Genomic DNA, 27,450 nt, shown 5'->3' on the forward strand with positions numbered 1-27,450 from the left:
AAGCAGCGGCTGCCGCCACCCGCGTATTTCCAGCAATTAGGTTTTTTCGGGTTTTAAACCCTTTTTCTAGGGTTTCACTACCATTCTCGACCCAGCCAGCCTCCACCTGCACTTTTGCTGTATTTTCTTAGAGTTTTGATAGGGAGAAACACATTACGAACTATAGGATTACGCTATATCGTCGTTTACTTGAATCGGTTGTAAGTACTCTTTATTGATTAACTAGTTTTACAAGCTTTGTTGGTTGTTTATTTGCATAGATGAATGAGCATATTTAGATAATGATTATTGATATTGATTGATTGAATTATTTATCTCATCGCCTAGTTAACATAGTTAACTCGTTGTTTTATTCGTTTATTGAGTTCTCCGTTAATTCGTGTTGTGGATTTCATTTACACGTTTTTTAGGATTAATGGTGATGAGTTCATTTTCGGTAGGTTATTTGAATAGATTAAGAAAGTTCATCTGTTACGTATGAAGCGAGAATTTAGAGAGTAATCAATGAGAAAAGGAATGCTGTTGTATTCAAAATCACGTCCCTTTACAAGGTAGGATAATGCACCCTATTTATAGAGGGATACAAAAGGGTATAGAGGTAAATTTTGGGGGTCGCGGCCCTGACTTAGACTAAGTTAGAAGAATTCCTAAGTATACTAGGAGGCAGCCTCGCCCTTGCGCTCTTCATTCCCGATAGCGCTGACCTAGTCACTGTTGTCTTTCAGCCTTGCCACTTTGGTCTCAGCTCAGCCCTTATCGCAGCGTTGTACCCATACTACCGCGGGATTATTATAGTCACGTTCCCACGAGTCCCTCTTTATGGTTTTCTCGCAGAGTCCTTAGGTCAACCTTTCCTCATTACTCGAAGGTCAGCGCTAGAATCTTCAAGGCTGGGATAAAGCGCATTTTACTCCTCATCAACTACTCTCCCCCTAGTCAGGTTAAACTGGGTCTTCTTTGAGTTTAACCGACGTCATCTTTTATCCGGGTAATTTATGAACCAGAGCTGCCCTTGCTGTGGCGTAGATCCATTAGTGCTGCCCGTTTGAATTCATTAAATGCGTGTCAGTTCCCGGGTCCCACTTTTGTCCCATCACTACCTTTTCGCCCAAAAGCGCGCCTCTTCAGTTTCGCCTGTCATTTTGAGTGCGCCACGTGTCGGCTTCTGATTGGGCCCCTCGTTCTCCGGTGTTCATGCCACCTCAAGTATAAAAGTCATCACCTGCCTTATTTCGTCTCCTTTCACTTCTTTTCCTTCCCTCCTCTCGTGTTTTCCGATGATTTTATGCTCCCTGTCCCGCTCCGGCGACCTGCATTCACCTTTCTCCGGCATCTGTTCTACTACTTCCGACTCCCGCGCACTGACTTAGGTATTGCCCTCAACCCTATTGATTAAGGCCTAATTGTTCGTATGTTGGGGGTTTGCATGTGCTTATTTTGAGTTAAATATTATGGAAATTGGTGCATTTATGGGTTTGTTTTATGCTTTGCAGGAGATTCTGATTTTATAGATGGAAGAGTGTTATTTTGGAGATTTTGGGTCAAAATTGCGTACTTAGGTGCAAAATGGTGTTCAGAGCTAAAAGTCCGCGCCAGAGCAGAGCTAAGTCCGTGCTAGAGCAGAGTTGAAAAGCCGCGCCAGAGCAGAGTTGCGCGGATAGGTCTGTGCCAGAGCAGAGCTGACTTCCGTAGTCAGAGCTGACCATCTCTAGAGCTGAACTTCACTATCAGAGCTGAATTCTCCAGAGCAGAACAAACTTGTCAGAGCAGAGCTAAACTCGACATAGTAGAGCTCAATCACCAGAGCTGACTTTACGCGCCAGAGTAAACTTTACTCGCCAGAGCTGAACTATCCAGAGCTGACTTCCAGCTCTGTCATGACCGCCAGAGTTAACACTATTCCAGAGCTGACTTCCAGCTCTGTCATACCTTTCCAGAGCCGCTTTCGATTCCAGAGCTGGCGATTTCTCGTCAGAGCTACCGCGTTACTTGTAGAGCACGCTGCCAGCTAGACTTGCCTTTGAGTTCACGATGCTTATCTTAAAAAGTCCAGTTTTGCAAGGCCGATTTAGATAGTAATTAGGGTTGGAATGAAGTCTATAAATAGGGTCTTAATTTTCATGTAACAATAATTCTTTTCCCTAATCTTTCGTTCCACCTTGGAGAATCATCCTTCCGCAAGGCAACCAAGACTTAGGCTTTTCCAGTTTTCATTATTTTTATAGTTTTCGAGTTCTTTGTTTTATTTCGATTTCAAGTTTAGTTTGTTTAGTTTTCCTTTCGAATTTGTGATCAAGTGACAGTGGTTGCACTTTCGAGACGTTTTAAGGTATTCTGTATTTATTTTAATTTACTTGCTTCATTGTGTTTATGCTTTGCTTTCATGTTTATGCTTTACTTTCAATTATGCAATTTCAATTCTGCACTTTCAATTATGCATTTTCATTATGTTTATGCTTTCCTTTAAATTATGCAATTTAGTTTATGTCAAGTAGATTAGAAGCTTAATTTACAAGTATTTCAATTCTTAAGTTGCTTTTACTTTAATTGTTTAATCTTGCCTAGGGTTTAATAGTTTATTTTGCCTAGTTAATTCTACGTTCAGTTTTAATTAAGTTTTTAATTACAAGTTCAATTCACGTTAAAGTTTACTTTACAAGTTTTTAAATCAACCATTACCGCTTTCTCGTGACATAATTAAAAGCCCTTTAAGATCTTCCTTGAGAGACGACATTAGGTTAACTTACCACTGCTAGGATGTCCTTGTTCTATTGCAAGTCAATCTAGAGGTGTTTCTAGTTGAGTCAATTTTGGCGCCGTTGCCAGGAAAGGTTTTAGGCGTTTAGTTGTGTCACTTTCTTTTCAATTTTTAATTACTTTATTTACTTACGTTTTGTTTTTACTTTCCTTTCCACCCGGTGCATTTAATCAGCTTGTTTAGTGTTGTGCATGCAGAGACGCCGTAGTCTTAAAGGAAAACTTGTGTCTCCATTGCACAGTACGAGCGAAGGGATTTTTAGGAAGAACACCTGCAAAGGAGTTTTTGCAGAAGACAGAGCAGACGGTTCTAAGTCTAGCTCTGACGGAGAAGCACGTGACAGAGCTGACGGTTTCTACTCTGGCTCTGGATCTGACTCTGTCTTTCCAGAGCAGAGCGTAGAGGCGGAAGAAGAAAAGCATATAGAGCTGCCAGCGAGCTCTATCTCTGACCATACAGAGCAGCCTGCAGAAGAGGAAGAAGCCGAGTCCAGTGCTGACGAGTCCAGCGCTGACGACAAGAAAGAAGAAGAGCCAGCCCAGCACAACAAGGAAGAGATGGCACTTAACAACATGGAGTACATGGGAGATATCACCAGGCCTGTTATAGGGGACACTAACACCTCGGCTATTATGCTCCCTACCGCCGTCAGAAACTACAATTTGGTGCCGAATGATTCGAGCTTGTTACCTCTGTTCCACGGGATGCCGAGTGAAGACGCACTGTAATTCATTCTTAATTTTTGCACGCAAGTTCAAATCATTCCACTGCTGAATCTCACGGAGGATCAACTAAAGCTCAAGTGTTTCCCGTATGCTCTTAAGGATAGGGCGAGGACGTGGATGCTAACTCTGCCGCCCAACTCCATCACCACTTGGGGAGAAGCTTGTGAGAAGTTTATGCTAAAGTATTATCCGAGCCACAAGACACAGGAGCTCAGAACGCAAATCATGGACTTCACCCAAGGATCGGACGAGCCTTTACATGAAGCTTGGGAAAGATTTCAAGAACTCCTCCGCCAGTGCCCGCAACATCAATTTACCAATGTGATGTTGATGCAATTTTTCTACGATGGGTTAGTACAAACGGCCCAATTCATGGTGGACAGCACTGCAGGAGGGAACATAGCTCGGAAGACTGCAACAAAGTTAAAGGAGATATTCAAGACCTTAGCCGAGAGCTCCCAGCAGAAATCAGTCTGTGGAAAGAGAGTTGAGGCCAGCGCTGTGATGCACCAGTATGAGCTGCAGAAGCAAGTAGTCGATATTATGAGATATGTGCAGTAGATGAAGATGGGAAGAATGGAGCCTTATGTCGAGAGTTGTGGGATATGCGGCGAGTTCGGACATGGAGTAAATGAATGCAACCGGATAGGTGAGTTCACACCCAAGGGACAGGCCGAGGCGTACGCTGCACAGGGGTACCAGGGAAGACTGCCTTACGAGCAACGCCATCTATACAATCAAGGGCAGCAGAGCTCGGGTTGGAAGAACTCAGCTCCTGGCCAAAGGGCAGGATTAAATCAAAATAGCCAATTCCGCCAACCCACGCAGCAGATGGGCTATCAAAGTAAACAACTGTTTTACCCACTACAACCGCAATATCCTCCTCAGCAGTACCGACAGCAATACTCGCAGCAGTACTCCATGCCGCAAGGGAACTTTCAGCCGCAACACTTCCAGAATGCGCAGCAGATGCCACCGCCGAAACTGTCGCTGGAGGAGACTTTGCAGTCTTTCATGGAGGTCAGCAAGCAAAACATGGAGGTGACCAAGCAGGATATGGAATCTCAGTCCGCAACCATAAAAAGACTTGAGACCATCGTGGGGCAACTGTCGGGCACTCTAAACTTGTTGCAGCAGCAGCAGCAGCCCAGAAAACTTCATGGCCAGCCCTTGCAGACTCACTAAGCTCAAGCTATCACTGTTCTCCGCAGTGGTAAGATGGTGGATAATAAAGTGAATGTACCAGAGCAGACTACGGTACCTAAGTAGACATGGATGCCAGAGCTGATAAAGGCACCAGAGAAGACGGTACCAAAGCAGATGTGGATGCCAGAGACTATGGTACCAGAGCAGACTAGAGTACCAAAGTAGACATGGATACCAGAGCAGAAGAGGGTGCCAGAGCAGATGAAGGTACCAGAGCAGACCAGAGTACCAGAGCAGACCAGGGTACTAGAGCAGATGAAGGTACAAGAGCAGACCAGGGTACTAGAGCAGACAAGAACGCCAGAGTTGATCAGACCGCCAACTCTGACAATGCCATCAGCGCTGCTAAGATCGCCAGCTCTGCCAAGATCACCAGCTCTGTCAAGATCGCCAGCTCTGACGAGTTTAGCCCTGCCAAATTCAGCTCTGCAGAATCCAGCTCTGTAGAATCCAGCTATGCAAAATTTAGCTATGCAGAATCCAGCCCTGCCAAATCCAGCTCTGCACAATCCAGTTCCGCAAAATCTAGTGATGTCGAGCTCAGATCTGCCGAGCCCCTGCGAAGAAGAGAAGACAGAGCAGAGGCAACAGCAGAAATAAGGAGACAAGGAGAAGGAGAAGGAGGCGAAACTTCACAAGTCTACTACACCTTATCGACCACCGATCCCTTTTCCGAGCAGATTGAGGATTGAAAAGCTGGATAAATAGTTTGCCGACTTCTACAACATGCTTGCTAAGGTCAATGTGAACTTGCCTCTTCTTGACGTGATCAGAAATGTCCCTACTTATGTGAAGTTCTTCAAGGATTTGGCATCCAACAAAAGAAAGTTCGGCGACAATGAGAAGGTTCTGGTCTCGAAAATTGCAAACTCTATCATACAGCAGCCTTTGCCACCAAAGCAGCGCGATCCAGGTAGTTTTGTTATTTATATTGCTTTGGGAAATGGTAAGGAAGCTACGGGTATGCTAGATCTTGGTGCGGGAATTAACTTGATGCCTTACTTTATTTTTCAACAATTAGAGTTAGGTAATTTGAAATCTACCCGAATGTGTTTGCAACTTGCCGATAGGTCTGTTAGATATCCACGTGGGATAGTAGAGGATGTGTTGGTGAGTGTTGGGGGATTGATTGTTCCCGTTGATTTTGTAGTGTTGGAGATTGGGGAGGTTCACGAGAATGGCAGAGATCACATTCTGTTGTTAGGAAGACCCTTTATGGCAACCACTAACACATTGATTGATGTTAAGGAATAAAATATTAAGATGACTATGTTAGGGGAGTCTGTGTCTTTCTCTGTACATGGTAGTCGTGCAATGCCTTCTGCAAATTTTATTAACGAATGCTCATTTATAGATCCTATTGATGGCTTGGTCGAGACGGTATTTATGCAGAAGCAGGAGTGTGTGGAAATTTTTGCAGGATCAGCCTATATAGCGGAGTTAGCTCGAGAAGCCGACGTGATGAAATGGGGTACGCTGCCTCTAGATGAACCTGTGGGGTCCAAGAGATCCAAGTTAGAGCTGAAGGAACCCCCTGAAAATCTCAAGCACGTGTTCTTAGAAGAGAAAAGGAGAAGCCGATGTTCAGATCGGCAGAGCTGTCTCGGGAGCAAGAAGGTGTGTTGCTAAAGGATGTGTTTGACCCTGGTGCAGTCGAGCTATACATTGAGAATGCTAAGGAGAATTTCAGAGTAGACGGTCATAGCATGAAATCCTACTATGGGCACTTGAGTACTCCGATGGTGGTGGAGTCTCAAGCTCTGCACGATCCTGACTGATGATCAGAGCTGAAGTCGGGCTGGCGACCTTAAAACTAGCGCTTGGTGGGAGGCAACCCACTGTTGGTTTGGTTTAGTTTATGTTTTTCTTGTTCTTTGCTTTCCGTTTTTTGTGTTTTCCTTGTCTTTGGTAGCTTGTTCGGTTGCTTTGATTCTGGGTGTTAATGTTTTTATTTTCAGCGCTACAATTCTACTCTGACTTTGCTGCCAGCGCTGCAATTCTACTCTGACTTTGCCGCCAGTGCTGAAGAATGCTAGCGCTGAAAAGTCCAGAACCAGACCTGAAATTCCACTTTGAAAATTACCAGTGCTGACATTTCCACTCTGCCGCAAACCCTATTTTTCACCGCCTCTCACAAGCTTATGCTTTTCATCACCTATGATCAGGGACGTCTTCTAACTCTCTTTATTTTGTGCCTTGAGGACATGGCATGCTTTAAGTGTGTGGGGGGGGTTGACTTGTTTTTCTTATGCTTTCGATTGGGCGATTGGTCCCTTTATTCTTAGCTTGATCTTGGATACTTGCGTTTTTTTGTGAATTTGTGGAAGAGAAGATGGTTTTCGATGTGATTTTCGGGTTAGTGCATTGAATGGTGGTTATTCTTGTTCTACTTTCGATATATGTTTCTTGTTTGTGCAAAGAATTATGAGTTTTGTGGCAACACGATTGTAAGTAAGTAAAACGTGATTTGTCCGGTAGATGCTAGAAGGAGTGTTGTCATTGTGATTACCTACAATCGTATCCTTATCTGTGAAATGTTGAAAAGGCTAGCTCTGAAACATCTGACCAGGTCTGAAAACGACATCTCTGAGTCTCTGCTCCTCTAGTTTAACTATGAGCATGGGAAACCACGTGAAAAGACTTTAGATTACATCCAAATGGTTTTTATTTCATGAATTATGGCTCAACTTTTGAAATCTAAATGATTAAGCACACAAAGTGTGAAAAACGGAGATATTGATTATAAAGGCGATCACATTAGGGAATTCATTTCTAGCGGAGAATTGGGTCTGATCGAATTACTTGCATTACTGTTTTGTTGCTTCGTAAACTTTAAGTTAGTTGCATGATCGAGAAATGTGTGTTGATTGAAAAATTTTGAATTGACTTTATTGAATGTTTGGATGGAAATAAGCATCTTTGAAACACTCTCTTCCTAGGATTCATACTGATTTTGCTTGAGGACAAGCAAAAGCTTAAGTGTGGTGGGGTTGATTAAGGCCTAATTATTCGTATTTTGGGGGTTTGCATGTGCTTATTCTGAGTTAAATATTCTGGAAATTGGTGCGTTTATGGGTTTGTTTTATGCTTTGCAGGAGATTCTGATTTTATAGATGGAAGAGTGTTATTTTGGAGATTTTGGGTCAAAATTACGTACTTAGGCGCAAAATGGTGTTCAGAGCTAAAAGTCCGCGCCAAAGCAGAGCTGAAAAGCTGCGCTAGAGCATAGCTGCGCGGATAGGTCTGTACCAGAGCAGAGTTGACTTCCGTAGTCAGAGCTGACCATCTCCAGAGCTGAACTTCACTATCAGAGCTAAATTCTCCAGAGCAAAACAAACTTGTCAGAGCAGAGCTAAACTCGACAGAGCAGAGCTCAATCACCAGACCTGACTTTACTCGCCAGAGTAAACTTTACTCGCTAGAGCTGAACTATCCAGAGCTGACTTCCAGCTCTGTCATGATCGCCAGAGTTAACACTATTCCAGAGCTGACTTCCAGCTCTGTCATACCTTTCCAGAGCCGCTTTCGATTCCAGAGCTGGCAATTTATCGTCAGAGCTACCGCGTTACTTGTAGAGCACGCTGCCTGCTAGACTTGCCTAGGGTTTAATAGTTTATTTTGCCTAGTTAATTGTAAGTTCAGTTTTAATTAAGTTTTTAATTACAAGTTCAATTCACGTTAAAGTTTGCTTCACAAGTTTTTAAATCAACCTTTACCGCTTTCTCGTGACATAATTAAAAGCCCTTTAAGATCTTCCTTGAGAGACGACATTGGGTTAACTTACCACTGCTAGGATGTTCTTGTTCTATTGCAAGTCAATCTAGAGGTGTTTCTAGTTGAGTCACCTATCCCGTCTTCTTCTCCGGAGGGTTCGCTAGAACTGTCGCGTTAGTGATATCTCATTTCTGTGTGTCTTCTGTAAATATAATTTTTAAGAAAATATGTCTTCTTCGCACACCGTACCCCTCTCAATAATCGGTGTCAAGGAGGTAAACCGTATAGAGAAAAAACTTAAAAGCCCTATTCCTGGCCTGACTTTCATTGTTCCAATAAATCCCACATGACCCCTGCCAATCTTAGGGAGAATTCTATAGCCCTGTGGGAGCATCAAGTGGTCGCAGGGCTGCGTCTCCCTCCTCTGCCCTTCCTGATGGAGGTCTGTAATTATTTTTGCGTCCCCTTCTACCAGTTAGCCCCGTCAGCGCTGCGATGGGCTTTCTTATTTCACATAGTGGTTAGGTACCATGGCTGCGCTGACACAATGCAACTCTTCTACCAAACCCAGACCCTAAAAAAGACCAACACCCATTATAGCTTTTCCACCCATAAAAAGTTCAAAACCACTTTTCTCAACAAACTACCCACCGATAAATTTTTTATCAATAAGTATTATTTTGTCAGCATTGACAAATGAACCCGACTTTTCTTTGTCAGGGTGCGTGATTTATGCTTAATTGTGCTAAATTTTGGGGTTTATATGAGCTTTATTTTAAGAGAATCTTCTGGAAATTGGTGCGTTTTATGGCTTGTTTGATGCTTCGCAGGAGATTTAGGTTTTTAGATGGAATAATACAATTTTGGAGATTTCGGGGCTAAAGAGGGTGTTTTTAGCATAACTCTGTAGCCAAAGCTGAGCAGCATAGCTCTGTCGCCAAAGCCCGCGCTCCAGACCAGACCAGAGAAGTCAACCAGACCAGAGAAGTCAGCCGAAGCCCCGCGTCAGAGAAACCAATCTCCAGAGCAGCGAAGTCAATCTCCAGAGCAGCGAAGTGAATCGCCAGAGGAACCGAAAGGTGCCAGAGCAGAGGAAGCCCCGAATTGCAGAGAAATCAAATCCAGAGAAATCAACATATCAGAGCAGAGGAATCACTAGTCAGAGAAATCCCCAGTCATCGCAGCGAAGTCATCGCAGCGAAGTCACAGCAGAGAAATCACCATTTCTCTGGCGCGACCCGTTCCCCTAGCGATAGCCATTTCTCTGGCGAGGTCCGTTTATCTGACGACAGACGTTCCTCTGGCGAGAGCCGCGATTTCTGCCAGAGTGGAGATTACTTGCTGAGTACGCCAGCTAGAAGTTGTCTTATCTTGCACGATTTTATTGCCTTTCGAGTTCTACTTTGCATGGCAACTTCCATAGTGATCAAGAAGGATATGAAATCTACAAATAGGGCTTAGTTTTCGTCTTTCAGGGATATAATTCCGTGCCCTAATTTTTGTTTTTCCTGGAGATCATCTTTCCCTTGGCAACCGCAAACTTTAGACTTAGACTTATTAGTTTACTTTGATTACGTTCATCCTTTTGCTTTAGTTTTTAGTGCAGACGATTTCTCTTTTCATTCCAGAGTGGTTATTTTATTTTCTTTGCAATTTAATTTATTCTCTTGTTCTATGTTTACTTTTATTTCTTTGCTTGTTCTTAATTTAAGCATGAGTAGCTAAACTTTTAATTCGGCGAGAATAATAAAACTCTAATTTAATGATCTGTGAGACCTAATTGGTTTAAAATTGATTCCTATTGATTCCGATTAATTCCTAGGTTTAATGATAATTCTGATTTTATTTAAGCCTGATCAACTTAGGTTTAATTGGATTATAGTCAATTAGCACCTCCAATCCGTAATTGTTGGAATAGGGCTGATTAGTGACAAAACTACCATGATCGTAGTAGGAATTAATTGGTATGTTAATTATTACTAGCGTATCTAGGATAATTGATATAAATGGGATTCCTTCACCTTAATGCTATTAGAATATTAAATCTAAGACTGGCGTATCCAGTTAGGTTATATTTTAATAAGGGAAATAGATAAGACTAGCGTATCTAGCTGTCTATCGACATAGTAAGTAGGAATTGGGGTATGTCAGTGCGTATCACGGTATCCTATAACTCGTTGGTTAATAGGGATTAATTGATTATTGCGTCAAGGATCAGAGATTAAATTAGTGTGGATTTATTTGAGCCGAATTACCTTTCTATTGATTTATTTCAAGAGTTATTTCTATTTGATTTGTTGCATTCTTAGTTTTAATTAATTCTTCTCAAAATTAAGGTGTGGTGGCATCACCGTTTTTTATAGATTGAGGGATTTGAATGATTTTTAACTGCTCTTTGTGGGATCGACCCTGCTTACCATTATACTAATTTATTTTGGTAATTTCGCAAGAATTATTTGGTGGTTGACGACGTCCACCAAATTGGCGCCGTTGCCGGGGAGCGGTGTTAATCTAATTCTTTTCCCTTTGTCTATTTTTCTTTTTTTTATTTTCTTTGTTTATGAGCAGATCGTCCAAGCCGAACCTCCTCTACGATAGTGAAATTGATAAAATTGCGAAGAAGTTAAGGAAAGAGGCTAAGGCAAGGAAGCTACTGGATCAGCTGGATTCGCGGTCTGACCTTCCCGTTCGACCAGAACAGTTCGTCTAGGAGACGCCCAGTACTGTCGCTGCTGACGAGGTTCTGTTTGCCCAAACAGACCACGATTTAGAGACAGACGTAGACTGTGAGGAGAAAACCGATTCGATTTATGTCGCAAGCACTGAGAACGACATGGCTGACAACCCTAGACTGTGTGATATCTCCATCCATGAAGCTGATGATCCCCCAACTCCGATCCGGATGCCGGCGGCTGCTACTGCTATAGAAATTAAGCTTGGATTGCTTAACGTTCTTCCTAAGTACTACGGGAAGAAAGGAGAAGATCCATATAATTTCTTAAGCATAATTCATGAAATAAAACCATTTGGATGTAATCCAAAGTCTTTCTATGCTTAGTTTCCAAGTGGGCGAGATCAGTCTTTCTATGCTTAGTTTTGGTCTTTATCTCGTGCGAATTTTTATGAATCGGTGGAAGAAGAGATGGTTTTCGATGTGACTTTCGGGTATGTGAATGAATGGTAGCAATTGGAGGTTTTACCTTCGATATATGTTTCTTGATTGTGCAAAGAATTATGAGTTTTGTTGCAACACTTTTGTAAGTAAGTCAAACGTGATTTGTCCGATAGATGCTAGAAGGAGTGTTGTCATTGTGATTGCCTACGATCGTATCTTATCTGTGTGAAAAATGTTGGACGAATTGCCAACTCTAAAAATGCCAGCTCTGAAACATATGGCCGGCTCTGAAAACGTGACAGCTCTGAGTCTCTGCTCCTCTAGTCTAACTATGAGCATGGGAAACCACGTGAAAAGACTTTGGATTACATCCAAATGGTTTTATTTCATGAATTATGGCTTAACTGTCGACTGTAAAAAATCTTAAGCACAAAAAGTGTAAAAAAATGGTGATATTGATTATAAAGGCGATCACATTAGGGAATTCACTTCTAGCGGAGAATTGGGTCTGATCGAATTACTTGCATTACTCTTTTGTTGCTTCTTAAACTTTGAGTTACTTGTATGATCGAGAAGATGTGTGTTGATTGTAAAATCATGAATTGACTTGTGAATGTTTGGATTGGAAATTAGCATTGTTGAAATCAATCTCTTCCTAGGATTCATATGGATTTTGCTTGAGGACAAGCAAAAGGCTAAGTGTGGGGGGTTGATTTATGCTTAATTGTGCTAAATTTTGGGGTTTATATGAGCTTTATTTTAAGAGAATCTTCTGGAAATTGGTGCGTTTTATGGCTTGTTTGATGCTTCGCAGGAGATTTAGGTTTTTAGATGGAAGAATACAATTTTGGAGATTTCGGGGCTAAAGAGGGTGTTTTTAGCATAACTCTGTAGCCAGAGCAGAGCAGCATAGCTCTGTCGCCAAAGCCCGCGCTCCAGACCAGACTAGAGAAGTCAGCCGAAGCCCCGCGTCAAAGAAACCAATCTCTAGAGCAGCGAAATGGATAGCCAGAGCAGCGAAGTGAATCGCCAGAGGAACCGAAAGGTGCCAGAGCAGAGGAAGCCCCGAACTGCAGAGAAATCAAATCCAGAGAAATCAACATATCAGAGCAGAGGAATCACTAGTCAGAGAAATCACCAGTCATCGCAGCGAAGTCATCGTAGCGAAGTCAGAGCAGAGAAATAAGGCAGAGCAGAGAAATCACCAGTTCTCTGGCGATAGCCATTTCTCTGGCGCGACCCGTTCCCTGAAGGAATATTAAACTGAATTAATGCTCCGTTTGCCCGATGATCGTTTCTTGGATTATTATTAATTTATCATACAACGATTAATCCTAACATGCTCCTATGAATTTAACAACTGCACGTTGGAGTTAGAGAATACCTGAAGAATTCCTAAGAATTCGTCAATCTGTCGCTGAACAGGTCAGCCAACTTCAATGCTCCGTTTGACCCCCCAAACGACCTCCAATCGTATTTTGTGCAGAAATACGACTTCTTCGTCTTCAAAAGAGCTTTCCGTGGCCGCCTGTGTCACCTCAATCGGACTTCTGTAGAGGAAGTTATTGCTGTTTTACGGAGACTGCCAGAACTTGGTTTCCTGCGAAAATCTGACTCCAGTTCTGATCTTCTCGACTGTATCCCGCTCAATTCCCAACGTTGGATGGACAACGAGCTATGGAAATTCCCAAGACAGAATGGCCACACACGTTTCCTGCGCCTCCCTCTGCTCTCAAAACCCTAATTTTTATCAGTGTGTTTTCCTGAGAGCTGACAGCTGTATTTAATAATACAGAAAAGGAGGAGGGGGCGCCAGTTTCTAGTGAGGGCCGAAAATCTGCCCTACTTGGGCTAGGAGACATTGGGCCAGCCCAGAGACTAGATACAAGGAATAAAGATGGGCCTCAAATAAATTAATTTATCTATGGTCAGCCCAGACCATAATTAATTTATAAATATCAGTTCATTCCACTAGAGAACCGATACTGACTTACCCCTTTATTGCCGGTGATGAGTCGGGGCTTGTATTTAGACTTATTAAATCTCCGTATTTAAAATATCCGACATCCATTAATTAATTAGAGCTCTGACAGCTTAAATTAATTAATCTCTTAATAATTCCTTAAGCAGTACCACTCAAACTTTATTATTACGCCTGAACTTAATCAACCTGCAAGGTTTAGAGTAATAAACCTTATTGAGCTCCTTAAGGGGATGTCATTATCCTATACCGGATACGGGTACTAATACAGATAATCAAATATCATATATTAACCGCTATCACCCAAGATACAGAGTACTCGAGTTAGTATATAACCTTCACCCATAGTAAGTCAAAGTGATATACGAGTTAACATATATATCTGAATACTTATTAGTATTAAGATTTATAAGTCACCGAGATCTTGATTCTTCACTTAAGTCAGATAGAAGAGTACATCTCAAACTGTGGTCCTATCAATACGTAATGACGTACCAGTATAGACAAGTAGCCAAGACAAACTACTTCCATCTATACTGCAGCCTAAACCAATAACTTGTCCTAGAGTTATTTCGGCTGTGATCATATTATATCTCTTAAGGTTATTCTAATTATATGGTCTTCTGTGATCTACAACACACCATATAATCTACTTATATAGAGATAAAGAACATACATATACAATCATGAACACAATCAGATAGGAGATTAGATAGTGAACTTAGGAAACATTGTATACAAGCATAAAACGTTCTTGCTTTCAGCATACAAATCCAACAATCTCCCACTTATACTAAAGCAAACTTTTAGTATACAATGCGTCTATATACCAATCACCTAACACTTCTCCCACTTATACTTAAAGTTTCCTAAGTGGGTGGCATCAATCTGGCATCAATCGCATTCCCATCTTTCAATGACCATTTGCGATAAGCCTTTTGTGAAAAGATCAGTAGGTTTCTCTAATATGTGAGAATTTATTCTTTGAGCACATAACCTCGATTTACGAATAATCGTATAACTTGGTACTTACTCTCCAAGTGTTTGACCCCTTGTGGTTCTTGGATTCCTTAGAGTTCGCAACTGCACTTGAGGTATCACGAAAGTGATGCTCTCACGCAAACTAGGAATTACCCTTAGATCCTGGAGGTAGTGGTCAAACCAAAAGGTTTTACCTCCCAAGAAAAACACATAGCTCGAGGTAATTATTCTTTGTTCCGGTCAGCCTGAAAATCCGAAATCATATGATCCAAAAAGGAACTAAACTGTCTAACTGGTAAACTATTCTTATTCTCTAGTCAGGGACTTGAAAATATAATTTACCACAGTTCAGTGTCCTTAGCTAGGACTATACTGATATTTTACAACTATGCTAACTCCATAGCAAATATAAGATCTCGTACATAGTAATCCATACATGAAGATATCTACTGCGGAAACGTAGAATACTGCCTTCATTTCCTCAACATTAATAGGCATCTTAAGACATAGTCTTTAGATAAAGGAACGCCATATCTTAAAAGGTAGCAATCCTTTCTTGGCGGTATTCATACTACAACGAGTATTCTCAGTATCAATGTAAGACACTCGAGATAAGCCCAACATCCTTTTCTAGTGATCCCTTATTACTTTGATCACAAAGATGTATACTGTACCTCCTTAGTCTTTCATATGAGACTGTTCGGATAACCATTACTTTATGTCTTGACAATAACTCCATATTGTCGCCAATTAGGAGGATATTGTCTACATAAAATGCAAGATTAACCACATCACTGATGACACGAGAGCGATTGACACGAGATGTTTCTCTCCCTCCCTCACGTAACCTTCAGGTTGTTGCACATGGATGTCCTTACCTTTTTCAAGGTAATATATATGACATCCATTTGCCAGACCTCGATGGTTTAAGTGAGCTGCTATGGGAAAAATGGTCTGAATGTTCTTAGCATGGCACTGGCGAAAATATCATCATAACCTATACCCTTACACTGGGCATAACTTTTCGCCACCAGTCTAGCTTTGAAAGCTACGACCTTGCTCATTCGGGCCTGTCATTATCTTGTATACTCACTTACAACCTAAGACTTTACTGCCTCCTGGTAGCAAGATTTTCTAGTATACACCCATATTCTTAATGGATTGCTCCATTGAGGCGTGCCAGGAATCTACATTCTCGTCTTCCACTAATTCCAAGTAGATATCTGGGTCGATTCTCTTATATTCACTACCAGGGACTGAATCCAAAGATCTTCCCAAGAACATAAATCGATTGGGTTGTCCCACAACCCTCCCACTACAATGGATCTGTGGTGGCACATGTGTGTCAACAGTGCGTGCAGTGTCTTGTGGTACAAAAACTCTTGCATACTTAGCTTGGGTCATGGAATCGCCTGTCTAATGTCTTCAATTTCTTGAAACACACTATCTGACTTGGATTAGTAATTATTCCCATAGTCCACTTCTAAGAATCGTGTGTCATTGCTAATAACCACCTTCTGATTCTTTAGGACTAATTGCAAAGATGCATAACTCATCATCGGACATATTTCTTTTTCAAGAGTGACCTATTTCTTCTCTCCACCACACCATTTTATATAAGGATTACATGGTGTAGTAAACTGGGTTGGAATCCCAAACACTGACAATGAATCAGAAAAGATCATTCCTAACACATTATTGGCCCTTTATCCCCTTTGTCATGAATGACATGATCTCCATCTTTTCCTCTATACAGGATTCGCAGGTTCGAAATAGTACAACCTGGATTGAATCCAATGTACTTATTTAGACACGAGCCTTTGGATCCTGTTAAGATAGATGTGACCTAATCTAGGGTATCAATGTATGTGTAAGATCCTCATGAGAGATTAGCCTTAACTTTTCTCTTTCTTTTGTTCGATGATGTAAATGCAATATAAAGGTATTTTGAAGACAAGTTGTAGTGTGAAGAGAGATGTTCAAAAATACCAGAATAGACAACTTTGTCATTTCTAATGATAGAAACACCACTATCAAAAATGACATAAGATCCATCTACTCAAAATTTTGGAACATGATAAGGAACTCTCAAAAACTAAACTATGTCTTTAGAACTTAAAGACAAGGCTTCAATTGCAACAACTGCGACTCTAGTCACATTGCCTATGAAGACAATCATCTCATCACTTCTCAGCTTCCTTGTCAGCTTAAAAGGCCATGCAAGGTGTAACAATCATTATCAGTTTCTCTCGTTATCCACTACTCACAACTGAGTAGAAAATGAGCTGATATGTCTCAGTTACTATAGCAAGTGAAGTACCTTAACCCTTTGCCTTGAGTATTGAAAGAAAAAATCTTCAATACTCAATCTTATCACACCACTACTCCCACTATTTCCCTTGTCTTTCTTGCCCCTTGGACCCTTCTTCTTTCCGTCATTCGACGAAGAAGATGGCTCTCCTTTGGCAATAACAAGTGCTTGCACATCTCTTTCCCACAACTTCCTTAGCCGTAACTAGAGCATTCAACAACTCAAAAAGAGTATAATCTTTCTTTCTCATAACAGCATTGAGGCGGAAGTTCTTAATTAAAAGACTTGGGAAGAGAGTTCAGGATAATATCGACTTCTGCCTCACCGTCGATACTTCCACAGAGCAAGTCAAATCCGTCAAAATTTGCATGACATGCTCGTGCACTGAGCTGTGCTCACTCATAAAAATAACGAGATTACTCTCATCAAATTTAAATGAGCAGCTCAGTCCAACTCTCCGAACACTTTCTTGAGATTCAGCATGATGCTAATAGCATCGTCCATGCCCTGATGTTGAAGCTACAAGGTTTGTGTCATTATACTCATAATATAGCATATAGCCACATTATTCGTCTTATGCCACCTTTTATGTAATTCATTTTTCTCATCAGTTGACTCATTGTTCGGACCATAAGAACGTGGAGTAGTAAGCAACACAAAGAAAACTTGTGTTAGTTTGTGATAAAGATAAAACTGCGTTTCCATTTTATATATGTGGACCGGTAAAAAGACTTTGTGCAAGAATAAATAAACAATAAGAGACATAGACATATCTGAAAGTAACGAACATAAAGCACATAATTCGTAACAATAATATTGTAACCTTTTGATAAAACAATATTAGTGAAACCTCCAACGGCTCAAAGAATTCCATATGTAAGCCACGTGGGGTGGACAGTTACACACAAATTCCTCAACCAGACTATTCACCTAGTCATTTAATTTCCATGTCAACTTAACCTTTTGACAAAAGAAATTAATAGTTGGCACCTTGACTAGACCATATCATCATCAAGAAGGGACTCCGTGGGGGAGTTGTACATTGTACTTGATATGATATCTAAGCAATGACCACATTTTAACCTTGAAAATTAAATTCTCGAAATTGACATACTCACTCGGACCATGCCGCTTTCAATTTAATTTTCTTGGTTATCTTATTTAATTCCATTCTCCAAAGTACTTGTGAAAATTACACAAGTAAGCCACGTGGGGTGGACCGTTACTGCATAACTCCCACTACTTTAATGGTTTAAATATTTTTTATAGAAACCTCTTCTGACAAACTTATGAGAAACAAATACGAAGTAAGCCACGTGGGGTGGACCGTTACTCATATTGCTAAACACTTTGTCTAGAGACCGCATGTGGAGGTCTACATAATTTTAAGAATAAAATTAATTAGAAATAACCACAATTTAACTTTGAAATTAAATTCTCGAATTTTGACATACTCACTCGGACCATGCCGCATTCAATTTAATTTCTTAGTTATCTTATTTAAATCCATCATCTAAAGTACTCGTGAAAAATTATACGAGTAAGCCACGTGGGGTGGACCGTTACTGCATAACTCCCACTACTTTAATGGATTTAAATATTTTTATAGAAACCTCATCTGACAAACTTATGAAAGAACAAACACGAAGTAAGCCACGTGGGGTGGACCGTTACTCATATTGCTAAACACTTTGTCTAGAGACCGCTTGTGGAAATCTAAATAATTTTTAATCATCCATAAAATTATTAAGCTTAGTCTTTTTTCTTTCAAAAGGTTTGATCATGCTCAACACATAATCCTAAACATGCTCATCTAGAACGCAACATGTAAAACATGCTAACAGAATTCTAAAACATGCTTAAGAAAACGATAAACCTAGCATGCTTGTCTAAGCGCAGTTAATAGACACATATTAACAAGCAGAGACAATAACAGCATGCAACGAGCATAAAGGATTAACACCACGACATGCAAAGAACAAAATTAAAACAATAAAGTTCTTCGTGACCCATTCGTGGAACCCCAAAATTCTAATCTATTACAAAGAACAGAAAAGAAAAAGAAATAAAACTCAAAAAACGTAAACTCGGCCTGAAACGCTTCAAACAGGCCCGTCTTTGAAAATTAGGGTTTGGGCCCCCTAGGGTTTGACGAAACTCGCGCCACCTAGGGTTTGGAATCCCCTAGGCGCCGCTGCCGCCCGCACCTCGACAGTAGCCGAACGGGCGCAGCAGCAGCAGTCCCGGCGCCGCAGCCCTCGACGCGACAGCAACAGACCGGCGCGGCTTCCCTCGGCACGGCAGCACAGCAGCAGCAGCGGCACGGCAACCTCGGCTACTGGTCGCGGCAACCTTGGCAGATCCGGTGCGAGGACAACAGCAACGGCAGCAGCGGCCGCGGCGCTCCTGCTGGGCGCGCAGCGCGCAAAATGCGCACGCGCAGCCCTCGGCGCGCACAGCCCCTGCTCGCCGCCTATCCTCCCTAGCCCTACCTTACCTGACCAGCCTTGGTAGCCCACGGCGTGCAGCAGACAAAGGGCAGCAGCGGTGGCACGACAACGCTCGATCGGGCGCGTAGCGATCAGCGCGCAAGAGCGTGCGCGCGCGCAGCCATCGGCGTGCGCAGCCACCACCACTCCTTAGTCCAACCGCAGCCATCCAGCCCGGGAGTTTGTGCGCGCACCGTGGCGCACGGGGCTCGCGGAGTGCGCAGCCCTCCGTGCCCTCGGCGCCCGCCACCTCCCGGCTCTCCAACCTCCGTTCATTCGATGTTGATTCGTCGTCATCTTCGTCTCGATTTTCAATTTTACAGATTCCAACGGAAAAACAAATACAAATTGAAATCCTAATCTAACCACGGATTTTCTCGTGGTGAAAAACGATTACAACGTCAAAAAGACGTATCCCACGAATCAACAGACCACGAAGAACAACGGCAGAAAAAACAACGCACATTATTAATCGTACATAAATTAATAATAGAGCCAAGAAATTAATCCTGGGCTCTGATACCAATTGAAGGAATATTAAACTGAATTAATGCTCCGTTTGCCCGATGATCGTTTCTTGGATTATTATTAATTTATCATACAAGGATTAATCCTAACATGCTCCTATGAATTTAACAACTGCACGTTGGAGTTAGAGAATACCTGAAGAATTCCTAAGAATTCGTCAATCTGTCGCTGAACAGGTCAGCCAACTTCAACGCTCCGTTTGACCCCTTAAACGACCTCCAATCGTATTTTGTGCAGAAATACGACTTCTTCGTCTTCAAAAGAGCTTTCCGTGGCCGCCTGTTTCACCTCAATCGGACGTCTGTAGAGGAAGTTCGGGCCGTTTTACGGAGACTGCCAGAACTTGGTTTCCTGCGAAAATCTGACTCCAGCTCTGATCTTCTCGACTGTATCCCGCTCAATTCCCAACGTTGGATGGACAACGAGCTATGGAAATTCCCAAGACAGAATGGCCACACACGTTTCCTGCGCCTCCCTCTGCTCTCAAAACCCTAATTTTTATCAGTATGTTTTCCTGAGAGCTGACAGCTGTATTTAATAATACAGAAAAGGAGGAGGGGGCGCCAGTTTCTAGTGAGGGCCGAAAATCTGCCCTACTTGGGCTAGGAGACATTGGGCCAGCCCAGAGACCAGATACAAGGAATAAAGATGGGCCTCAAATAAATTAATTTATCTATGGTCAGCCCAGACCATAATTAATTTATAAATATCAGTTCATTCCACTAGAGAACCGATACTGACTTACCCCTTTATTGCCGGTGATGAGTCGGGGCTTGTATTTAGACTTATTAAATCTCTGTATTTAAAATATCCGACATCCATTAATTAATTAGAGCTCTGACAGCTTAAATTAATTAATCTCTTAATAATTCCTTAAGCAGTACCACTCAAACTTTATTATTACGCCTGAACTTAATCAACCTGCAGGGTTTAGAGTAATAAACCTTATTGAGCTTCTTAAGGGGATGTCATTATCCTATACCGGATACGGGTACTAATACAGATAATCAAATATCATATATTAACCGCTATCACCCAAGATACAGAGTACTCGAGTTAGTATATAACCTTCACCCATAGTAAGTCAAAGTGATATACGAGTTAACATATATATCTGAATACTTATTAGTATTAAGATTTATAAGTCACCGAGATCTTGATTCTTCACTTAAGTCAGATAGAAGAATACATCTCAAACTGTGGTCCTATCAATACGTAATGACGTACCAGTATAGACAAGTAGCCAAGACAAACTACTTCCATCTATACTGCAGCCTAAACCAATAACTTGTCCTAGAGTTATTTCGGCTGTGATCATATTATATCTCTTAAGGTTATTCCAATTATATGGTCTTCTGTGATCTACAACACACCATATAATCTACTTATATAGAGATAAAGAACATACATATACAATCATGAACACAATCAGATAGAAGATTAGATAGTGAACTTAGGAAACATTGTATACAAGCATAAAACGTTCTTGCTTTCAGTATACAAATCCAACATTCCCCTGGCGATAGCCATTTCTCTGGCGAGGTCCGTTTCTCTGACGACAGCCGTTCCTCTGGCGAGAGCCGCGATTTCTGCCAGAGTGGAGATTACTTGCTGAGTACGCCAGCTGGAAGTTGCCTTATCTTGCACGATTTTATTGCCTTTAGAGCTCTACTTTGCATGGCAACTTCCATAGTGATCAAGATGGATATGAAATCTATAAATAGGGCTTAGTTTTCGTCTTTCAGGGATATAATTCCTTGCCCTAATTTTTGTTTTTCCTGGAGATCATCTTTCCCTTGGCAGCCGCAAACTTTAGACTTAGACTTATTAGTTTACTTTGATTACGTTCATCCTTTTGCTTTAGTTTTTAGTGCAGACGATTTCCCTTTTCATTCCAGAGTGGTTATTTTATTTTCTTTGCAATTTAATTTATTCTCTTGTTCTATGTTTACTTTTATTTCTTTGCTTGTTCTTAATTTAAGCATGAGTAGCTAAACTTTTAATTCGGCGAGAATAATGAAACTCTAATTTAATGATCTGTGAGACCTAATTGGTTTAAAATTGATTCCTATTGATTCCGATTAATTCCTAGGTTCAATGATAATTCTGATTTTATTTAAGCCTGATCAACTTAGGTTTAATTGGATTATAGTCAATTAGCACCTCCAATCCGTAATTATTGGAATAGGACTGATTAGTGACAAAACTACCATGATCGTAGTAGGAATTAATTGGTATGTGAATTATTACTAGCGTATCTAGGATAATTGATATAAATGGGGTTCCTTCACCTTAATGCTATTAGAATATTAAATCTAAGACTGGCGTATCCAGTTAGGTTATATTTTAATAAGGGAAATAGACAAGACTAGCGTATCTAGCTGTCTATCGACATAGTAAGTAGGAATTGGGGTATGTCAGTGCGTATCACGGTATCCTATAACTCGTTGGTTAATAGGGATTAATTGATTATTGCATCGAGGATCAGAGATTAAATTAATGTGGATTTATTTGAGCCGAATTACCTTTCTATTGATTTATTTCAAGAGTTATTTCTATTTGATTTGTTGCATTCTTAGTTTTAATTAATTCTTCTCAAAATTAAGGCGTGGTGGCATCACCGTTTTTTATAGATTGAGGGATTTGAATGATTTTTAACTGCTCTCTGTGGGATCGACCCTGCTTACCATTATACTAATTTATTTTGGTAATTCCGCAGGAATTATTTGGTGGTTGACGACGTCCACCAAATTGGCGCCGTTGCCGGGGAGCGGTGTTAATCTAATTCTTTTCCCTTTGTCTATTTTTCTTTTTTTTTATTATTTTCTTTGTTTATGAGCAGATCGTCCAAGCCGAACCTCCTCTACGATAGTGAAATTGATAAAACCGCGAAGAAGTTAAGGAAAGAGGCTAAGGCAAGGAAGCTACTGGATCAGCTGGATTCGCAGTCTGACCTTCCCGTTCGACCAGAACAGTTCGTCGAGGAGACGCCCAGTACTGTCGCTGCTGACGAGGTTCTGTTTGCCCAAACAGACCACGATTCAGAGACAGACGTAGACTGTGAAGAGGAAACCGATTTGATTTCTGTCGCAAGCACTGAGAGCGACATGGCTGACGACCCTAGACTGTGTGATCTCTCCAGCCATGAAGCTGATGATCCCCCAACTCCGATCCGGATGCCGGCGGCTGCTACTGCTATAGAAATTAAGCTTGGATTGCTTAATGTTCTTCCTAAGTACTACGGGAAGAAAGGAGAAGATCCATATAATTTCTTAAGCGAATTCATCAAGATCTGCAAGGTACAGAAGCGCCCTACTGATGTAACGGAGGAACACTTCAGATTAGCTGTTTTTCCCTTCACCATGACAGCAGAGGCGAACTCTTGGTTCGCGAGTCTTCCACCTTATTCTATCACTACATGGGCGGAGATGAAAAGGCTATTCTTGGAGCACTTTTTCCCTCCTACCAAGACTAATGCGCTTAAGAAGGAAATCAGTGGTGCAAAGCAGGAGTATGATGAGTCCTTAAGCACTTATTGGACCAGGTTCAGGAGATTGGTGGACAGCTGTTCGAACCACAAATTCTCTGAAGGAGATCTGCTGTAGTACTTCTATCAGGGGATGACCGTGGATACTAAAAACCTTGTGAATTCATCGAGTGGAGGAGGGTTTTCCCAGAATACTGTGAGTGAAGCCAAACGATTAATTCAACACTTGGTGGATGCAACGAGGGAGTATGATGAGCCACGCATTCAAATGCTCAAGAAAGCTGCTCAAGCTAGTTCATCGGATTTTGAGCAAGCATGGGGAAATTGGAGAGAATGTTGAGCACTGTGGTGGAGAAGGTCGCAACGGTTGGACAACCATCAGAGAAGCCATGTGGAGCATGTGGTAATCCAAGCCACACCAGCCTGCAATGCACATGAGATGAGGAAGAGTATCAAGCCCATGCGAACTCTTCCCACAATTTTTACAGCTGCGACGCGCCACTGCCCCCTTTGCCCAAACGGGACCCGTACACGAACAATCACAATGCACCATGGAGAAACCATCCCAATTTTCATTGGAGAGATCCGGAGCAGAGGCAACAACAGCAGCCACCAGCGATGCAACCGCCGCAATAGCAAAACTACTGTCCTCCACATCAAAGGACGGGGTATCAAGCTCCCCAAGCTCAGCAACATCCTCCCGAGAAGCAAGGCAAATCACTTGAGGAGATGATGGCGGATTTGATAGGCAACCAACAATTTTTGCAAGGTAATGTTCAACAGCTTCAACAATCTCAAGCCGAGCAGAAGGTGCAAATCGAGGGACTATCTCATCAGATGTCTCAACTCGCCACATCCATGAATCAACTTAAAGGACATAATGGAGCCTTACCATCTCAAGTTCATGTGAATCCCAAGGAGAATGTCAACAAGATCACATTGAGGAGCGGTACAGAGTTGAACGGACTAATACCCAAGAACTCTCAAGATGGACCGCAGGCAGATTCTGGAGTCGAATTTCGTGTGGAGGAATTCGAGAGTTCTGTTGGCACAAAGGATTCAGTCATTCAGCAGGTCGAACAGCCCGGTTTGGCCAAACAGAACAAGTGCACCATAGCAGAGACGCGATGCAGAGAAATGGATTCCCGCCAGAGAAATCAACAGTCAGAGGAATCGCCAGAGGAATCAACAGTCAGAGCAGAGACGCGCTGCAGAGAAATGGATTCCCGCTCTAGCGACCTTCTCTTCTCTGCAGCGAACAGAGGTTCGACAGTTGAGCAGAAGGGCAAGGGAGCAGCACTTGAGTCCACCGAGGAGGAGCAAACCAAGGTCTCTAAACCTTCGAGCCTACCTGATCCTAAGGTTGCAATATCAGTTCCCTTCCCAGGACGATTGGCGAATAAGAAGCCGGATGAGGAGCTCATCGATATTGTGAAGATCTTCGGCAAACTTGAAGTGAATCTTTCCTTCCTTCAAGCATTGAAAATTCCTCCATTTGGGAAATTTGTGAAGGACTTCATAGCTGGAAAGTCCAAGGCAACTGGAAAGATTGTGATGGGAGAGAATGTTTCAGCAGCAATCAAGAAGGAATTACCGGCTAAGTGCAACGATCCAGGTATATTTTCTCTTCCTATTTACATTGGTGATACTAGGATCGAGCATGCTATGTGTGACTTAGGAGCGTCTATCAATGTTATACCTTTTACTGTTTATAATAGTTTGTCGGGAGTAGAGTTGGTGGACACCAGAGTGGTCATTCAGTTAGCCGATAGGTCATGTGTGCATCCCGAGGGTTTACTTGAGAACGTTCTTGTGAGTGTAAATAACTTTGTTTATCCTGCTGATTTCTATGTGGTGAGGATTAGTGGAGTGCAATCCAAGGGATCATCGGGAGTCCTTTTAGGTCGCCCATTCCTAAGGACTGCAAAATCAATCATAGATGTTAGCAATGGCACGATTTGTCTAGACTATCATGGGGAAAAATATACGTTTAGTATTGATGAAGCCATGAAAACTCCTAATGATGCTGAGAATACTTATTCTATTGATATGATTAACCCTCTCGTCCAAGAATTTCTTGAGACTGAATTCATGCAGGATAAGTTGGAGTTAGCTATGATGAAGAGCTGGATAGATATTGATGCCCAAGGGATGGACGAGGCAGCGATTAAGGAGGCTATCATGTCACTTCATGCTCAACCGGAATTGGTCAGTTCGGAAAGGCAGTTAAGTTTGCCCAAACAGACGCCATCAGACAGACCGCTAAGATCCGATGAGAAGCCACCGGAGTTAGAGCTCAAGCCTCTTCCTGCAACCTTGAAGTATGTCTACCTCGGGGAGTCTGAAACTCTCCCAGTGATCATCAGCAGCGAGCTCACCGCTACTCAGGAGGAGCAGTTGATTGCCGTGCTCAGAAGGCACAAGAAAGCCATAGGGTGGACTTTGGCAGACATCACCGGTATAAGTCCCAATGTGTGCCAGCATTACATTCTCTTAGAGGCAAATGCTAAGCCTATTCGAGATCCGCAGAGGAAGTTGAACCCGAATATGAGGGAGATTGTGCTTAAGGAAGTTCTAAAGCTTCTCGCTTTAGGAATTATTTATCCTATCTCTGACAGCAAGTGGGTGAGCCTGATTCACATGGTTCTGAAGAAGTCTGGATTGCGAGTGGTTGAGAATGAGAAGAATGAGTTGGTGCCGATGCGTCTTGTTACGGGATGGCGCATGTGTATCGATTACCGGAAGCTGAACGCTGCTACTCGCAAGGATCATTTCCCGCTTCCATTTATTGATCAGATGTTGGAGCGCTTAGCTGGACAAGCATTTTTCTGTTTCTTGGATGGTTATAGTGGGTATTTTCAGATTTATGTCAACCAAGAGGATCAAGAGAAGACTACTTTCATGTGCCCGTTTGGAACCTTCGCATGCAAAAGAATGCCGTTTGGATTGTGCAATGCGCCCGGCACTTTTCAACGATGCATGATGAGCATCTTCTCTGACTTGATCGAAAAGTGCATAGAAATCTTGATGGATGATTTCACAGTTTATGGGACATCATTTGAGGGCTGCCTCCACAATTTGGACAAGGTTTTGACTCGTTATGTGGAGAAAAATTTAATCTTAAACTTTGAAAAGTGTCACTTTATGGTGAACGAGGGTATGTTCTAGGCCATGTTGTCTCAGAAAAGGGGATTCAAGTCGACAAGGCCAAGGTGGAGTTGTGTAACACCCCGTACTTTTCCTTATATTGTGAGATAGTGTCTTAGCACTATTGAGAGTACTGAGATGTCGAGATGCGAGACTACTTTTTTTTTTTTGTGACCAGATAAGACAATTTGTCTTTTAAATAGTGATACGAGTGAATAAACCGATGATGGAGTTAGAGTGATGAGATTCGAGAAATGAGCTGAGATAGAGATGCTGATTGAATTGAGTTAAGATTTTATTTTATTTCCGACTACCGGGAATAGAATTACCGGATACCGAGTTATCAGAGATTGACTGGCCTATTAAGAAATAGGAATAATGAGTTTGACATAGAGTCGAGGAAGAAAGAGTGAGAACCTTGATGAAAAGAGTCGGTCAGAGAGACGCCTAGTTTGTTTGTGTTTGCCAACTGCTTTGATGTGACGTTATATGGATTTACGTGACTGTTTGATTATGTGATTTTTGTGACGTGTGTCATTATGACCAAGTTATTATGATTTATATTTGAGACTTTTGCTTTTGGAATTTTAATTAAGTTTCCAAAGCAAGTGCAGTTTATTTTTACCGAGAAATCGAATGATGCCGGTTTATGGAAATTTTTTCCAAAGCATAATATTTTATTTTAAATTATTTTTCCTACGAAGAGGAATATTATAATTGAGTGAGTGCACTAATATTAGTGCTATAATTATTTTATTTTGGTCACATGAATAATTATGTTATGGTATTTTATTATTGAGTAACATTCCCATAATTATTGTGATTTATATTTAATCACCCTTCTCACACTATTACTTTAATTTCCCTACCATGTGACTAAATACCACAAATTGCCAAGTGTAGAGATTAGAGAGAGTGTAGAGAATAGAGAGAGAGAGATCAAGGCATTAAATGCCCAATATTTCATAAGATCTCAAAATCTTCTTTAAAGATCACAAGATCATTTTC

The 27,450-nt window shown here is 41.7% G+C and overlaps 1 protein-coding gene across 1 annotated transcript; it reads left to right on the top strand.

Moving 5' to 3' along the window:
- Positions 1–4,050: 4,050 nt before the first annotated feature.
- On the top strand, positions 4,051–4,668 carry LOC130990705 (uncharacterized). The gene has a single exon (XM_057914933.1). It carries the CDS (start codon positions 4,051–4,053, stop codon positions 4,666–4,668), a length of 618 nt encoding a protein of 205 aa, XP_057770916.1.
- The last annotated feature ends 22,782 nt before the right edge of the window (positions 4,669–27,450 follow it).

Source organism: Salvia miltiorrhiza, chromosome 6 (assembly GCF_028751815.1).
Source record: "Salvia miltiorrhiza cultivar Shanhuang (shh) chromosome 6, IMPLAD_Smil_shh, whole genome shotgun sequence".
Lineage (NCBI taxonomy): Eukaryota > Viridiplantae > Streptophyta > Magnoliopsida > Lamiales > Lamiaceae > Salvia > Salvia miltiorrhiza.

Bases quoted from the DNA above. Each gene is read 5' to 3' on its own strand.
- LOC130990705 (XM_057914933.1), top strand. From the start codon at position 4,051: ATGGGAAGAATGGAGCCTTATGTCGAGAGTTGTGGGATATGCGGCGAG.